Source organism: Coenobita brevimanus, chromosome 46 (genome assembly GCF_032717465.1).
Source record: "Coenobita brevimanus isolate Jiangsu-jjx chromosome 46, ASM3271746v2, whole genome shotgun sequence".
Lineage (NCBI taxonomy): Eukaryota > Metazoa > Arthropoda > Malacostraca > Decapoda > Coenobitidae > Coenobita > Coenobita brevimanus.
In genome coordinates, this window is record NC_136999.1 from 466797 (window position 1) to 485639 (window position 18843).

An 18843-nucleotide genomic window follows, 5' to 3' on the forward strand; every position below is an offset into this window, starting at 1 on the left:
TTCTCTCGCACAATTTTGCAGCCATGCTGGTCAGGGACACTGATCTATAACTCAGGGGTACTTCCTTGTTCTCTCCCCTATAAATTGGTACCACATTGGCCCTCTTTCATTCCTATGGCACTTTCCATTCTTCCAGAGAACACACAATTGAGCCGCGAATCTTATCCGCCATTTGGTCTCTGCATTCCTATGGTATCCAGTTAGAGATCCTGTCTGGTCCTGGGGCCTTCCTCACATCTTGAGTTTCCAGTAATTTGTATACTTCTTGCACTTAACTTTTACAACTTTTAACACTGCATTTCTGGTCACCCCCTCCTCCTCCACAAAATCACTTTCTCTAGTGAAGACTGATGGAAACATTTGTTCATTATTTCAGTTTGCATAACTGCATCTTTATAGACATATCCTTCTGCTTTCAGCTTAATGATTCCATCCTTTTGTTTCAATTTGCCATTAACAAACCTGTAAAACAATTTAGGTTCTTTCTTATGTGTGTCAGCTATACTGGTACCTTTTTCAAAGTTTCTTCCTTTCTACATTTTCTTGCGTATTCATTTCTAATTCTTTTATGTTCTTTCTTTGTTCTGTCATTACTTCTTTTCTCCATTTGTTCCATGCCTTATCCCCTTCTTTTTTTTTTTTTTTTTTCTATCATACACCTTTTGTTGAAACAGTCATTTCTCCAATTCTCTTTCCCACAAACTTTTGCACACCTGCATTATAGAAGTCTAGAATGATATCTCACTTCTTTTGTATCTCTCTTGTTTCCCAGAATTCTCCCCAATCTGCTTCTTCAAAAAATTTTCTCAGTCCCGTAAAGTTTGATTTCCCAGAGTTGTACTGGGTATCTTCCATGCCTATATAGTTCATATCTTGTGTCCCCAATTCCGTCTATCGTTTAGAACTCTATCACTACATGGTCACTTTTTCCTATAGGACACAGGTATTTCAGAGAGTCAAGTGCATCAGGATCTTTGGTTAGAATTAAATGTAGTCTTGCTGGTGTGTCATCCCCCCGGAATCTTTTGTCTTTGACCCACTGGGTCATTACATTATCCATTGCTACATTTAATATTATACTGCGCAACGAATCTTTACTACTACCTGGGCCCCGCTCTTCCCAGTTTACCCCTTTACAATTGAAGTCCCCCGTCAGGATTATGTTCCTACTTTTCTCAGTCACTTTCTCTTGGTATCTAACCATATCTGACAACATCTGGTATTCCTCCTCATTCCCTGCCCATGTGTTGGGTGGGACATATGCTACTGCAGTATCTTTCTTGCCTTTCTCTATGTTTTCTGTTACCATACCTACTCCCAATTCCACACTATCCATGTTTAGGCTGTTTTTCACTGCTATCATCACTCCTCCTCCTGTTTTTTCTTTTCTGTCTCTTCTCCATAGTTTGTATTTCTCATTTCAGTGTATTCTTTTAGCTTGGTCTCTACGAAGCACATAATGTCTGGCCCATGTGCCCTCAAGAAATCATCTGTTTCTAGCGCTGCTGAGATTAGACCATCTGGATTAGCATATGCCACCTTCAATCTTTTTGTCTTGATTTTTATTTTGCCCTTCTCACTCCCTCTCTTCTTTGCCCCCCCACCCTTTTTTTTTTCTTCTTTAATAAATATGTGAGGAAGAAGGAACCAAAGGCCATGAGCCTGCAAAAACTGTTCCCTCCTACAGAGATACAAAATACAAGAGAGAGCCAAATACCACGTCCTCAATTTCTGATCTATATATCTCCAACAGAACTCTGGCTTCTCTTCCTCCGTTCTCTAGTCGTTTTATTTCCATCGCTTACTTAACAAATTCCTTTATTTTGGCACTCTCTTCTTCATTTGCATCCCTCCTTATCCAGATATTTTTAAATCCTTCCTTATCTGCTAGTTTTCAAGTCTTGTTGATTATTTCATTTACCATGACCAGAGATTGAAGTTTTACGGTACTTTGAGTGGTCTTGCCTCTCCGTCCACATATTATCCCTGTCAAAACACTTCTTCAGTTTCCTCCTGGACTTCGTCCTTTCCTTCCATAACTATTGACACTATTTCCTTTGTCCTTCTCAGTTCTTCTTTTTCTCCTTCTGACCTCACTGGCATCACTTTTTCTTGCAAACCTGAGATAATCACGCATTTTTTCTCCGCTGCATCTCTGACAAGTGTTCTTTACTTTTTAATACCTTCACCACTTCCTTCTCCACCTGTTCCTGGTTTGTCTTTTTCTGTTGTTCTAAAATCTCCTTAAGACTTACAGTATTTTATCTTCCTTTTGATTTTTTTTTTCTTTTTCCCCCACACCTTATGATGTTCTTGGATTTCCACGATATATTCTTCGTGCATCTTAGTTTTAGATTCATACTCGTCAAGTTTACATTTCATTTTGTCCCTTTTTTTCCTCCAGCCTCTTGTTTTCCCAATTAAGCAGTTAGGCCTATATCACTTGCAGCTGTTTCATTACCTGCATTTAATTCTGACACCCTGCTCTCCTGGTCAGCACTGTGTGAGCAGATGCACTCTAACCCATTTCTCAGCTCTGATATATCCCTCCCCTGTTCCGAGGATTGTTCTTATAATTCGCTAATTATTGCCCATACCTCTTTTAATTCCTGGGCATCCTTCTCAGCCATTTTCTCCACATTTGTTACTCTGGTTCAGTTTGATACTTCCGTTGCCTTGGTCATCGTGGTTGAACCCTGCAAACTCAGTATTGCTGGATGTAAACAATGAACTGCTTCTCTCTGCCATGGCGCAGTCTTACAAAGTTTAAAACTGTCACTGAGTTTTACTCTTATTTGACTAAAACCTCCAGCTTTTTACTAAAATGAGATGGGACCACCACTCACACATTCAGTTTCCATATTCATAATAGGCATGCTTTCCTTTTGCTGTCGATTTTGCGTTGTTTTCCCACAATCTGTACGGAGCTGTGCCTCTGACGCCGTCCTGTATGTGTGTGTGTGTTTTGCAAGAAAGAAGGAACTGAAGGCCAGGATCTGGCAAGATTGTTTCCTCCATGGAAAAAAAAAAAGAAAGATAAAAAGATAACAACCAAATTCAAGATCCTTTCATTGGAGATGCCCGGACACACTGCGTTTGAAAGGCTGGAGATATAGGCAGTTGGAAATACAGGCAGAGGGAGACAGTTCCAGAGTTGACCTGTTTCATACATGAAGATCTGGGAGTAAAGGTTAATTCTTGCATTAGAGAGTTGGACAGAAAATGGATGAGAGTTTGTTGCTTGGCAGGTCGAATCAGCACAGCTAATCTCATGGAAACAGATTTTACAAGAGAGATAATATGATCTTTCCAAGATAAATCCTGAGGGGATGAAACCTCAAGTAGCTTACAGTATGTTTGAAAATGATACAGGATTGAGTTGGATATTAAAAACTAAAGTATACTCCCTCGGAAGATTTTGTTGTGTGTGTGTGTGTGAGCTGTGCTCTTTTTTACCTTAACTTGGCCCAGGTTTTAATCCCTTTTCAGCTGAATTTATGGAGTTCAGGGGCAGAAAATGATAATGCCATGGCTCTACATCTATCTATCTATCTATTGCCAGACACCATAATCCCGTAAAGGGTGGCCATTTGACACTGAGTTAGTTGTTTTACAGGAAGGGGCACCAACCCTCCACCAACCCACTTGTTGACACGTAGGGAGCACATATGGTTTGGTTATATGGTTACCACCCAGTGTTGTAAATGGTTTCTTGGCTTTCAGGAAACCATTTGGCTTGTCGCTCAATGTAAAGCCACCTGTAAAGGAAAGAAAAGGAATAAGAAGTGACAGGAAAGATAGGAGAAATAGGAAGAGAGGAGGGCAGGCACAGAAAAAGAATGATAAAAGCTTATCATTTCTCATATTCTAGTACTGAACAGTATTAATCAGTTGTTACAGCTCGGCAGTTAAGATGAAGGGATTTGAATTTAAGGCCAACTTAGAGTAAAATGAGTCTAGTGACCTGGAACCACAGTATGGTAGGCTTGGTAAGCTTTCAGACACCTCTCCCTTTTGGTTTACAGTATTTTGAATGCTACACCTTAACACCTTCAGTCTGATGACATATATTTCCATTGAAGTCTTTCTAACCTCAGCCTACTATTTTTATATTTTTGGAGGCCTGTTGTAGTGAAGGGGTAGCTGAAGGCAATATCTGTCCCCTCCAGTTCAAAAAGTCTCTCCCAAACTGAGTAAAACTATTGAAGGATGGCAGGAATACAAAAAAAAAATAAGTTATCAGATTGAAGGGGTTAATATTCTTTAATATAGACATAGTAAATGTGTATGGAAATTCCATAAATAACATGTCAAAAGATATTGACATAGCATATGGAGAAATGTACTGGTTTGAAAGGGATGCTGAGGAGCCTTTGTAACTGATGAGTTTTTGCCTTGTGTGGTGTTGTGAATTTACCAGTAACCAGTATGTTTGTGTTGAGGTTTTGCAAAAACTTATTCACAGATGTTTTTGTGGCCCCAAGTTCTTCTGAAACATTAAGCTGTTGTACTGCAGACTGAAACTGCTCTTCTGCAGTCCACCATCCTGTTTTTCAGGATAGAGAGTGAGTTGAAGGACATTTGAATAACCCTGCAGTGAAGTTGCTCATTAATATCAGTGCCAGCACATGAAGGCTTCCCATTTCAGCACCAGAATCAATTACAAAAATAAATTATTATTGTTATGTAGGCCCAGTCTCATCTAAATGCGAGCTTGGTGGACTGCAGACTGAAGTATTCCTTTCTGTGGTCCACCATTCTGCAATGGAGACTAAGGAGGAAGTTGAAGGATGTTTGTATAGCCTAGTTGGGCAACTCCACCTTCTGGTCATATTGGTACCACCTTGTGGAGGCATCTGTCTTCAAGCACAGTGTCATACATATAAGATGGAGTTTATGTTAAATAGCTATGTTTGAGGATGGTATTGCTTTCATGTGTTGTTTTGATCTAACCAGTACCGTAATATTAACTGTGTGTTGGTGTTTTAAAAATTCAAGTGTTGGTGTATGTGAGTTATAATGGTAATTTGTACTTTGGAATATCTTTTCTTGTATGTGGCATTGCGCTCTAACCAGTATGGAACTAATGGTAAAATTAGTGTAGAGTATCATTGTATGTGGCATTGTGATCTAATCTGTAACCTTGATGTGTGTTGTTAAATTACAGGTATATTGGAGTTACAAGATTGACCTTGATGTTAAAATAATGTGGTTTAGAGTCTTTAGACTGTCATTGCTTGTGTGTGGCATTGTGATCTAACCAGTAACCATGGTGGGTGTTGGTGTGTTGCAGGGAATGCATGACATGTTCATCTCTCCGGCGGGAGGTGAGCCCAGTGCAGTCTTGCATGCCCCTGCCACTTCTGGACAGTGTCTGCAGAGGAAGCGAAAGTTGGATCAGACTGGCAGTGGTTACAGCAACAGCAACAACACTGCCTCCAATTACACTGTGACTGCCTCAGCTTTGCCAGCCCAGTCCCACACTCTACCTGCCAAACCTCTCTCTCATCAGGTAATGCATGGATTTACTGTACTGATATATGAGGTGTTTGGTGGCAGAAGGTGACCCAGTCATTGGACACAGTGGTTAGGTTGCCCTTCTGCCAAAGAAGTCCTCATGTAGTAGTATATATGTATTTTTTAATGTTAAGGGAGAGAATCCAATATCCACTCACTTGACATAGCTAGGGCTGCCTTCAGGTGAGACATGACTTGAGTGACAAGCCAAATGATTTCCTGTCCTCCAGGACACCATTTAATATCTTGGATGGTAGCCTTATAACCAGATGACTCAAGGTGGTCTTAAAGGGGTTAAGATGCTTCAGCTGAAATGGGTTCGTTAGAGTTTACAGCCAAGAGGTGCTGTTTATCAGTCACATAATGCCACACGGGGTGAGAAAGGCAGGTTACCCTTGCCTTAACCCTTTAACCGCAGGCTTGATTTGCTTTTTCTTGCAGCACCCGCGGGCATATTCGTGCTCCGACAGACTCTCTAAAAATATTTTCCAAAAATCAGTTATTAGTCCTAGAATATTAAAATCACATATGCTTATGGCACATACCTTCAGCTTTCTCCTGGGGTGTTTGTTGAGCCTTTGTTGAGTACCGTAGGACTTGTGGAGACCTCTGAAGCTGGGTAACGAAGTCTCCACTTTACACTTCCCGGCAACCCGTAATATGATTACTACAGCCTGATATTATCACTAGAAACACTATTCTATGATTCTCAAATAGTTTAGAATCCATATTCAAAAAAAAAAAAAAAAACTGTGAAAGCAATGAAAATTACGAGGGCGTATGACCTTCCCACTTGCGCTAATTTGCCGCTGGTGTTGTCATTTATTATTCATAAAGACACTCACAGTTTATATTTCTATTACTATATAACACTTATATATATCTACAGTCGTTATCCATAAGTTTCCTTCAGTAATAGTAGTTTATTGTCACTGTAGGCATTCAATTTCTTTCAGTAAAATACGTAGCATTCACTTTCTCGTCCTGTATACTAACATTGAGAGTGAATGTCACTTTCACCTTCACTCTCATAACTCATAGTATTCATACATGCTAGAGTGAAACTTTCACTTTCATTACTCCTAGTATATATATACTGGTATTCTTATAATACTACTCATTTACATTTCTATTTACATTCTCTATTTTATTTACTTTATTTACATTTCTATTTTATTTACACTGTGTTATGCACTGTCACTTGAAGTAACTTATAAAACTATTTTCCACTGTTTACTTATATTTACTGTACATTCATTGCATTCACTTGCTGTTTATACATTATTTACAATTCCACTTGCATTGTTTTACTCAACAGAAAGATCGTAGTCACTCTCTTTCAATTGTCAGCCCTTTACCTCTTTCCACACGTGGTTTAGTAGGGGGTAAAGGTCACAGGGCCCTTTGCATGGGGGTAAAAAGCGGCGGAAGTTAGCAGGAGCAAACAGATGTACCTTCACCTTGGAAGATGACAGTGAACTGATAGGGGTGGGCTGGGGTGGCCTACCTAGGGAAATGCATTACTGCCAATGTCAGCCTCTTGACAGCTGCTAATATATAGCAGTGAAATGATTGGCAGGAAATCTAGACATTACATTATAAATTAGGTGGTTCCAGGTGAATGTAAATATCACTCAGCCCGTCCTGTTGTCAGTTACATTCAATACTTTCGAGGCTAATTATCAATATTCCTTCCTGTTCGAGTCACATTCTCACCCTCTCTCTCTCCTTCCCGTTCCTTTTTTTCCAGCTGTCATTCTTTTCTCTACCCTTTGTCACTACCAGCAGCCGCAAGATACAGAAATGTTTGAGGTCTCGTTCTTGTAATGTATTCCTTATTGTGTGTGTGTGTGTGTGTGTGTGTGTGTGTGTGTTTTGAGTGAGCCTGGCAGCCGGTGGCTATTATTTCAGTATGCGAAATTAAACAAACATTTGTGTTTGTGTGTGTGTGTGTGAAAGAGAGAGAGAGTACACATACTGGTAGTGTTTTCTTTATTCTGTGGGGTGACCATCTGTCTACGTATTGTAGTTTAACTGTAACTTTGAAGGGGGGGGGGATGGCCAAGGATAGAGGCCATGCATACCCCCCCCCCTCGCCTATACTGAGGGATGTCAGGGATCGTCTTTCAACACAAAATGTGTATAGTGCATACAATCTTGCCTTGCTGTGCGATGGGGTTACGTCATGAAACACCATTGCATAACAAAGTATTGTATAAAGAGGTCTTTATAACATGGGTTCATCGGGGCTAGGGTGGGGGGGCCTGTGATTGCCTTATCATAAAAAAAAAATAAATAAATAAAAGACACTATTTAGTCTCAAGTTTCAATATTTCACACATACAAATATTACACATCGCACTTCGCTAAGTGCTTGCACTGTTATTTGGCACTAGGAATGGTGTTTCAGTGGCCTTACACGCACAAAATGGAACAAAATGCAAATGATCACAGTGAATATAAACACATGGTGACCATCTTGGCACAGTCAGGTGACTGGGATGAATTGTTCTAGTGAATTCGCTATAATTTTGGCATTTTTATTCCGAAAATTAGCCATACTTTTTGTTCTTTGTTGTAGTGATTTATTGCGTAGCCTAATGAACTGTCGTATAACGAGACCTGACTATTTGGGACATGCAGATTGAGGGTTTATTGTATATCTAAGCTGTCCAGTTAAAAAGTCTACCCTAAGCTGAGTAAAAGTGTCAGGAGATGGCAAAAACTAGTGAAAAAAAGCTCCCAGTCTCAGAGGTTATCCTAGCCCAAAATTGCCATCCCCCTGCCTTGGATGCTGAGCTTTAACATTAGCCTAGATTAACATTTTAATTTAATGCTAAAGACTAAAAGGTTTTAATGGAATGGATGTGGAACTGTAGTTTTGTGTTGTCCTGCCCTTATCTTTAGGAAGTAAGCTGCAAAGCGATGAAAATCTCCAAGTGAAGGTGAGCAAACTAGAGTTCTGTAATGGATTTCTGGGTAGTGGTGGATTGGCTGTATGATTCCTGTAATCAAATAAATTGTATATTGGCAGCTCAGTTGCATAGATAGTCTTGATGTATTGCTTGGTAGGGGTGGCTGATCTTTATACCTGTATATCGGTCGATTGCTTTCTTGTGGCTCGGCTGTACAAACAGACCTTTACTTAGATAAATTGTTTTGTAGGAATGGCTCAGCTGTATAAAGACTGTAGTCAGTCTTTCAGTAAATCAAGAAATGGCTTGTGCAGTTTATAGCGGGTAGTGTTCACTGTACAACAAATAGACAAATCATTGTGTGTTAAATGGGTGTTATATTCAGAGTGGTATGGTGGATAATGATGGTGAGACTTAGGGTGTTAGTTATTGATTGTGTATTACTGGGTATGTGCTGTAGACTGTAGTCGTGGCGCACAACTCTGAGGTTGTCATTATCGTACCCTGGCAACTTACCATTCATAAGTGCGTCCGATTTCATATCATTATACACGAATCATTGTTGTGCACGAATATATTATATGCATATGTTATTATATACGAATCATGCATCTCATATACACAAAATCAGACACACTTTTGATTGGTAAATTGCCAGGGCGTGATAACAACAAACACAGAGTCACGCTCCGTGACTGTAGTACAGGGTATGGTGGTGGCATGACTCTGTTGGTACAGGTAGCTTCATCTATTATGAACCTGTGTCTGGAGGTTGTGCTAGTGAAGTGGAGCCAGGATTCCAGCTGTGGTGAGGCACTGTCATCTGCAAGGGAAAATCAGTTCACTGCATGGAACGGCCCTGCAGGGACTGTTGGTTTCCAGCGGTTGATGTGTCTGCTTGGCTGGACAGGCTGGGATTGATGAACAGCAACAACAGAGTACATTACAGTAAACTCCCAATTATCCATTGTAAACCACCCAAGCCCTGCACCGAGTAACTTGAACGCTGGATATTGTACATCGGGTTCAATATTCAGCTTTGAGCTGGATATTGGGATCCTGTCTGTCTCGACCCTCTATCCTGAAAACTTTACCACGGGTAAAAGATGGAAACTAAGCATATAAAAATGGTAATGATACAGTAGCTACAGTAATACAGTATTGTACATGATGTACTATTGTATGTACTCACTAAGTGTTGGCATTGATGGGGAGAAACAGCAGTGGGAGGTTTGCACTCATAAATAGTACAGCATACAATACAGCACAGGGCTGGTTTAACAAACACAGTAGAGCACTTGGACATGAGCACTGACAGCTATTAGCTTTGCAATACAATACAGTACAGTAGCTCAGACATAGGATGCTACAGAGGTAGTCAGAGCACCAGGGTTTTGTGACCACACGGTCAGAAGAGCGGAGAGCACACAGGCACGTCTTGACTAAATGATATCCACGTGCAAGAATGAGAATGTGGTGGTATTCGTGGCACGTCAGAAAAGCCATGCCTACAGTGGATTCTGGTTGGCTGGTGTGCACGAGCCGATTGAGCTGCTTAAACACTGGATATTGCGCTGGACTCCTCGTTATGCCCCCATTTTGATGCCGGATGTTGCATAATTCAGTTGGATTTTGCATTAAGAGAGCCAAGATAACTGCACTGGATATTGCGTTAGACCAGATATTGCGCCGGTGGGTATTTGAGAGTTTACTGTATAATGATGATAGAATGTTGATTGTTATGTATTTATGCTGGTACTGTACATTGTATAGTGATGGCATGACACTGTTATGTGAGTTTTATGAAATGAGTGTGATCTGTTACAGGTTACAATGAATGAGTGCTATGTGTTGCTGGCTGGTGCAGCAGACAGCCTTTGCATGACTGGGTTATATATGAAATAGTGTTATGTGTTGCAGTGTATGTGTAATGAATTCGGCTGTACATTTTTCAGGCTAGTACGGTTTACAGCGATGACTTGACTGAGTGTTGTGTATCAGATGGATGTTGTGTGTTGTGTTGTGAGTGTTACTGGTATGTGTTACTAACTGTATGCTACCTGTTACAGGGTGGTACAGTGTACAGCGATGGCGTGACTCTGAGCCAGACCAAGCAAGCTCCACCACCACAACCACCACCACCACAGCACTCCCAGGATCAGCTAGCACAGCCACAGCAGCAGCATGGGCAGCATCAACAGACTCACAAGATTAGCAGTAATAGCACAGCATCATCATCATCATCTTCATCAGCCCACCACCATCACCACCACCATCACCATCATCACCACTCAGCCAGAGGTAAGTGCAAGAGAGAGAGAGAGAGGGAGGGAGAGGGAAGAAAGAGTGTGTGTGTGTGTGTGTGTGTGTGGTTACAGTAGTAATGAGATTTCACATGTATTGAACTCTAGGTTTATGTAAGAGTGAAAGAAGAGGTCAGGATTTTGATAGTGGTATTAAAACAAGCCTCACAGATCTTTGCTTATTGAATTTGTATAAAGGTTGAGATTGTTCCAAAACAGTGTTATTATGATGATGATGATGATGAGGAGTGGGAGCAAGAGGAGGAAGATGCTGATGATGATATACTCTGATAGCCGGTGGGTCTGGCCTCAGCTACCAACACCAACAGCATCAACATCACCAGCCCATGCAACAGCAGCAGCGTGCATCTACTATCAAACTCCTAGATCCATATCAAAAGTGCTCCACAAAGGTATGCAGTCAAATTATTTACAGTACACCAGTAGTAACATTTGTGTGCTTGTAGATCCATATAAAAAATGGTGCCTGGTGGTTTAGTGGGTAAGTACAATGCTCCAATCGGATTGAGCCAGTGAAGGTTTTTATCCAAGGAGTGATAGGAGTTTATTGCTCACGTAATACCACTCTGGGATGAGTGAGGCTGGTCACTCTCATCTTAAATGTCAGGACCAACTTGCCTAGCCCCAGGCTCCTATGCTTCTCATGGGGGAAGGTAGGATTGGATGATCATTGATGAAATGATGATATAAAAATTGATTCGCAAAGGTACGCAGTCAAGTTATTTACAACGCATCAGTAGTAACTCTCGTGTTAGTAATCTGTATTTATTGGTACATAACTGTTACATCTGTATCAAAAGTGCTCCACAAAAGGTACCTCACCAAGTTATTTACAGTACATTAGTAGTAACACTCAGGAACACTGCTAGATCCACATTTTTAGATAAGGTATCAACAGCAGTTCTCTACAGTTTACCAGTGGTACCAGGAGTAACCATGACAGAGTTTAGCTAATGAAAGTCTAAGTTAACCCTCTCGCTACTGGATGAAGCAGGCTGCGTCCAACCGCGGGCAAGTACCCGGGATGTGGGCCGGCTCGACCTTGGCCGAGTGCTGGGAGAACCCCCCGTTTCCGCACTCACGGTCCTTCTTAAACATTTTATCCTCATACCCTTAGTTTTGCTTCTATCTCCGTGATTTTTTTTTTCCTCGTAATCTCGAATAGCTGTACTGTACTTGCTTATGGTGTTGATAAAAATGTTTGGTGAATGTAAATTATGTTCTAATTTATGATGTTTTTTCTTTCTTTCATGTTTTCTCATAGAAATATATGTTTTATTGAAGTTGTTACTGAGAAAGAGTTTTAGGAAATTTCATTAGCTACATTATGGTACAGTAAACCCTCATTATACGATGGGGTTCCGTTCCTGAAAACCCCATCGTAAAGCAATCCATCGTATAGCAATCCCATTATAACATGGAGTCAATGGGGATACGTTCCCAGACGTGCCTGAACTCTCACATACACACACCTTAGCACTCACATACGTGAAATATCCTTATGTTTAAACATTTAAAGTAACACATTAATAGTGAATAAAGAGAAAAAAGCATGAAAACTACAGTATACAGTAGATCTTACCTTTACTGAAGCAAGCAACGGTTGTTTATGTGGTTCCTAGACAATTCGCCATGAAGTCGACAATTCGCCGTCATAATATGGACGTTCCCCGTCAGGACAATTCCCCGTCATTCTATAAATATACTTATTACTGATTAACTGATACTTTAATAACTAATTCTCAGGGGGATCTATCAAAGTCTATTTTCATTCAATAGCATTGGCTTTGGATATCATTTGTAAGTTGCACTTTTAGACAATATTTAACTTGTTTCTACCTTACGGTAGTTGACTTTGAATTATGTTCTAGCATCACCCACAGCTGTTTTCATTAATTTCCATTGGTACTACAACATCCTGGGTATATTTTAAAACGACTTTGAAGAGGTACAAGTACAGTACTAAAAAACTAGTGTACTTTCTAAATAAACTGATATGAAAATAAACGATGGGGAATCATCCTGACGACGAAAAGTCCCGATGGCGAATTGTCTTGTTATTGTTGTGATGGCGAATTGACTTGATGACGAAATATCCCAAAACATTTATATCGACGTAACATGAAGACTATTTGTATAATTCCAAAGTATGTCGATCATTCACTTAAAGTAATTAGGCATTTATATAAATGCCAATGTCTTGTATGTAGCCTTATGCTAAGATGAAGGATCGATCATAAATCAGCTTATTCACGTTTCAATATATTATTATTTTTCATTTAATGCCCTTGATTTGATGCCATATTTTACATTTACTATATAAACAATAAACCACCATCACTTTTATAACTTACATAATTAAAAAACTAGTGTACTTGCTAAATAAACTGGTACGTAAATAAATGATGGGGAATCGTCCTGACGGCGAATTGTCCCGACTCGGCCTCACAGTCACAGGGACTCACAGCCCTCACTCATCAATGTCAGAACTGCCTGGCTGGGCAGGGCTAGCTAATGAGGCTGAACCTGTGGACAAGTGTGTGTGGTCTAATGCCGACAGTGTGAGGACGTTTTTGTTGCGTTTGCACATTCGCTGTTCACTGAGCCGCGGATGATCCATCGTTGTTGCAAATCGTTCCCATTGTATAGTGGGCATAGAGTACTACAATTTTGACATTGTATAAGCGAAATATCGTACAAAGAGGCATCGTATAATGAATGTTTACTGTATATAAACATTTGCTGTAGGACAGTTCGGGTCGTTTTTACGTTCCGCAAAAAGAAATTATCTTACAGTCGTGGTGCAGTGCGGGAGTGATGTTTCGCACAGCGAAACTTGTTGCTAAATTATTTTTTCCCCATTTATTTATGCCTCTATATGCCTGATTTTTTATTCATGTAATCTTGAATAGTTGTACTTGCTTATGGTGTTGATAAAAACGTTTGGTGAATATAAATTATGTGCAAATTTGTTATGCTTTTTCTTTTCATCAAGGGGCGATTTTGTTTGTCGCAGCTTGCGTTGTCCAGTAACGAGCAGGTGAGATTAGGTTTGACGCAGCCTGCGTCGTCCAGTAACGAGCAGGTGACTTTTGCACCGCTACGATAATTATTAAAAAGGTTAAGCTCATTCACATTTAATGTTATAGTATTGATGTCTTTTCAGACTGTTAACACTGTTTTAGTGCTTGTCCTTGAACAATAACAGCCATAGCCAAGTAGATTACTGTATTAAAATCAGTGCTAGCCAGCTTAGCTGTAGAGCCACATCTTCTCAAGCCACCATCAGGTCAGTGTGAAATTTATATATAAATATGAAACTCATAATTTCATTAGTATGTTCCCTCCATTCCTTCCTTCCTCTTCTGTCTTTCTCTACTTCATTCTTTCCATATCCTTCTTCCTGCGGGTGACTTTAGACTCCCTCTTTTGTCTTTCTGTCCTTCATTCTTTCCTCTTCCTTCTGCCTGTAGGTGACTCAACACTCAGTGACAAGCTGAATGGTTTCCTGTACACCAGGAAACCATTTACTATGCTGGTTGGTAACCTTATAACCAAATTATGGCATCTGGTGGTTTAGTGGGTAATTACGGCGCTCCAATTGGATTGAGCCAGTGAAGGTTTATATCCCAAGGGCGATTGGAGTTATTGCTCATGTAATACCACTGAGGGATGTGTGAGGCTGGTTACTCTCATCTTAAATGACAGGACGAACTTGCCTAGCCCCGGGCTTCTACGCTCCTCATGGGGCAACGTAGGATTGGATGATGGATGGATGGATGGATCATTACTGTAGCCATTTAGAGGTTACTGGTGGGAGAACATGTGAATCAACAGATAAATTGGCTGGCATGGAGTACAGTATAGTTATCTTGTTAACCACTCGAGGTGATGTCCATTTTTTTATTCTTCCTGCTGCCCAAAAATTTCACTAAACTTAGTTAAAACATCTTGTATTAATGGCATTTATTGAGGCTGTATTTAATCCCTCCAGTTCAATGAGTATAATTTATGTATAAACTCATTAGGAGATTGCAAGAAAATAATGAGAAAGACATTCCTGGGCTCTGTAACATTTTCTTGACCTGTGTAAAAATCGAGTTGCTGTGTTTCAGCGTAAGTGCTTTGACCACAATGGTCACAGTGGAGGCAGCTCAGGTGTAGAAAACGGAAAGGTGGGGGCCCCAGGTGGAGCCCCAGCCCCAGCAGCCAAGACGGTGGCCCACGGCAAGGTGGCCCTGGGTGGCGGCCAAAACAATGCCACCAAGGGCAATGGGGGGAACTCATCTGCTGCAGACGGCGATTATCAGGTGGGTGTAGAACATAACACAACAGTATGACATGACGTAACACAAACTGAGTGTACCTAGGTGGTGTTCAGATGACTTTGCTGCAGATGGTAATTAACAAGCGGGTTATGACGTAGTATGTAAGGACCTGACACTACACAGGCAAGGTGGCTCTGGGTGGCAGCCAAATCAGTGCCAGCAAGGGCAGTGGTAGGAAGCCTTCTACTGTAGATGGGGATTATTGACTATGTCCTTTTTGGCATTATTGCAGTTTAGGAGGCATTTTATTATACTTGATCTTTATTCTTGTTGGGTATTATTGCTGTTTAGAAGGCTGGGCATTATACACATTGGTCTTGTCTTTCATGGTTTTTTGTTACAGTTTAGGAGGTATGCCATGAACTTTATTCTTTTTCTTCCTGCATCTCAGGATGAGGAAGGTGGGTAGGATGATGGTGATGATGATCTTTTCTTATTTTTCCCCTACAGCTTGTGCAGCATGAAGTCCTGTACTCACTCACGGCCCAGTATGAGGTGCTGGAGTTCCTGGGCCGTGGCACATTTGGCCAGGTGGTCAAGTGCTGGAAGAAGGGCACCAACGACATTGTGGCCATCAAGATCCTTAAAAACCACCCATCCTATGCCAGGCAGGGGCAGATTGAGGTAATGCATGTGTCCCGTTTTTGTCTCATGTCTACAGTCCACTCCAAATTACAGCTACAGTTAGCCACAGTTCTTGTGCACATCAACGCATTCTTTGTCACCCTTAACATCAAGATCCCTAAAAACCTACCATCCCATGCCAGGGAGAGACAGTGGTAACTTAATCGCATTTCTCTTCCTTCCAGTCCATTCCAAATTACATACTCCCATACTTTACTCTGTGCCCTTAATATCTTTAATAAACACACCATCTACACCAAACAGGGACAGATTGAGGTAACACATATGGTTATTGCACTATACTGTCATACACAGTCCAAGTAATGTTTTTCTTGGTGTAGGTTGGCATCTTTACATGACTGAACCAAAAGAGTGTCGACAGTTGTAACTTTGTCTGAGCATTTGAGTGTTACATAGATAAATAGACTGACAGATATGTAATGGATAGACTGGTAATAATATAATGATGTTTTTCTTCGTTTAGGTTGGCATCCTCACGCGGCTCAGTCAGGAGAGTGCTGATGACTATAACTTTGTTCGAGCATTTGAATGTTTCCAACACAAGAACCACACCTGCCTGGTCTTTGAGATGCTTGAACAGAATCTCTACGACTTCCTCAAGCAGAACAAATTCTCTCCACTGCCCCTCAAATTTATTAGACCTATCCTTCAGCAGGTCCTGACAGCCCTTCTTAAACTAAAAGTAAGTTCATTTGAGGAGAATAAAGGAGACATTGACTGCAGTCTTCATTTTATTCTGACAGAAATCCTTTGGTGGTGGAGAGGGACACCTTCATGTGGTACCACTGCTATAACCATGCAGCTCGACTGTCTAGTTATACGAAAGTCCCTCAACAGAAAGACATTTTAACCCTGCAGTCCACTAGGTTCACACTTCATTTGATAGTGGAGCTGCAACAACATGAACAACGAAGATCCCTAATTGCTTTCAGTGAAGTTGATGGCGGGTAGTAATCACATTTGAGGGTTGGTTTGACTAACCAAGGAGGATCATTCATACTGCAAAGGAAGTAGAAAGAAGGGTAGTGAGGGAAACTGGCTGGTACTAGACCTTGATATGAAACAGAAATTTGAGTTTGGCAGCTGGGGGGAGGCTTTGGAAGAAGGAGTTTTAGTGTTAACATTATCATAAAGGTGTGAGACTTTGGTGTGGCATGAAAATGGAAAGTCAGGAGTAAGAACAGTGGAAGTGGAGTTATTGAGGAATGCATGTGGAGAGTGGACAGGTTAAGAAACAAAGTTATTTTCATGTCATTGTATCTTCGTTCATTGTATCTCTGCCTTTTGCCTTGTTCTGTACCATTTAATTTACATGTCTGTCTTCCTGTGACAGCAACTTGGTCTCATCCATGCTGACCTGAAGCCTGAGAACATAATGTTGGTGGACCCCGTAAGACAACCATATCGTGTGAAGGTGATAGACTTTGGCAGTGCCTCTCATGTCTCCAAGGCTGTTTGCAATACCTACCTACAGTCACGCTACTACCGAGCCCCTGAGATTGTCCTAGGGCTTCCGTTTTCTGAAGCTATCGACATGTGGTCCCTGGGGTGCGTCATTGCTGAGCTCTTCCTGGGCTGGCCTTTGTATCCAGGGTCTTCAGAGTATGACCAGGTGAATATTTATAATATCTGGTTGTCTAATGAGTTAAGTTCCTCCAGTTTGGTTTATATCTGAGCAGTGTTTGGGGTTTACTGCTTTTCCTGGGATAGCCAGTGTATTTTTTGTCTTAAAGAGTATAATCAGGTGTATGTTTTAGAAAGGATCTGAACCATTTTATGGAATAATCGTCATTGTACTTTCCTTTGGTGGCTAATATTCCTAAGCTGAGAGGAACTTGATTTGTTTCTCTGGCTGACTTTCTTTGATGATGCATCAAGGTGGAAAGTGATGTATGCCCTAAGTATGAAGTAAATATGGACTACAGTAGGTAAGCTTTTATCCATTACTGTACTAACAAGGGATCCTAGAAGAATGTATGCTTAGCAGTGCTGCCAGCACTATCAGAATGGTTTACAACATCCAAGGGAGTTTTTTTTTTTTTTTTTTTTTTTTTTTTTTTTTTTTTTTTCCCACATAAAGCAACATGGAGAGTGTCTGGTCACTTGCCTTAAATGTTGGAACTGAATATCTTAGACATGGATTCCTTTGCTTTTGATGAGGCATAAAGAGAATTGGATGATGACATCAAGGGATTGATGATGATGGTGAAGGATTAGTTGATGATGATGAGAGATTGAATGATGATGATCACCATAGATTTTATGATGATAGTGAGGGATTGAATATAATGGTGATAATGATGAAGGACTGAATAGTGTTGACAGTGATGAAAAATTGAATAATGATGACAGTGATGAAAGATTGGATGGTGACGACGATGATGGCAATGATGAAGGAATGGAATGTAATGCAAGTATTTTCTTGGCCAGATCCGGTACATCAGCCAGACGCAGGGGATCCCAGCAGAACACATGCTCAACAATGCCACCAAGACCACCAAATTTTTCTACAGAGATAATGAGTCCACCTACCCTTTCTGGAGGCTCAAGGTGAGAATCTGTATCCAAGACCACCAAATTTATGTACAGAGATATTGAGTCCACCTACCCTTTGTGGAGGCTAAACCCTTTCACATCGGGTGGCATATGTACGTGCTACTAAAAAACGTCTGTAGCCATCGGGTGGCATGTATACATGTTATGGACTTGTTGTGGTTATGGACTTGTTGACAGAGTCCCTATAGAGGTGGTGGGCAATGAGAAAGCTTGGCTTGGAAGAGTGGCTGGTTAGGGTGGTTATGGCTATGTATGTGGGTGCTCGCACCCAGGTAAGAGTAAATGGAGATTTGAGTGATGAGTTTTCCATGAACGTTGGTGTGCATCAGGGGTCAGTTTTGAGTCCCATGTTGTTTATGATGGTACTTGAAGCCCTCTCACGTGACTTTAGAAACGGACTCCCGTGGGAGATGTTGTATGCTGATGATTTGGTGTTGATTGCAGAGAACGAAAGGGTGGCGGAGGAAAAGTTTAGGAAGTGGAGAGATGGTATGGGGCACAAGGGCTTAAGGGTAAATGCAGATAAAACAAAAGTGATGATATCTAGGGTTGGTGGCG

General features: G+C 40.9%; 1 protein-coding gene across 1 annotated transcript in view; it reads left to right on the forward strand.

The window, feature by feature from the left end:
* The first annotated feature begins 5296 nt into the window (after positions 1–5296).
* Positions 5297–18843, forward strand: part of Hipk (Homeodomain interacting protein kinase) — a 35738-nt gene continuing 22191 nt past the window's right edge. The window contains exons 1-8 of the mRNA XM_080271395.1: positions 5297–5512; positions 10502–10733; positions 11030–11148; positions 14872–15066; positions 15535–15708; positions 16193–16411; positions 17063–17341; positions 18160–18279. Coding sequence (XP_080127521.1) covers positions 5297–5512; positions 10502–10733; positions 11030–11148; positions 14872–15066; positions 15535–15708; positions 16193–16411; positions 17063–17341; positions 18160–18279 — 1554 coding nt within the window. The remainder of the gene's footprint in view (positions 5513–10501; positions 10734–11029; positions 11149–14871; positions 15067–15534; positions 15709–16192; positions 16412–17062; positions 17342–18159; positions 18280–18843) is intronic.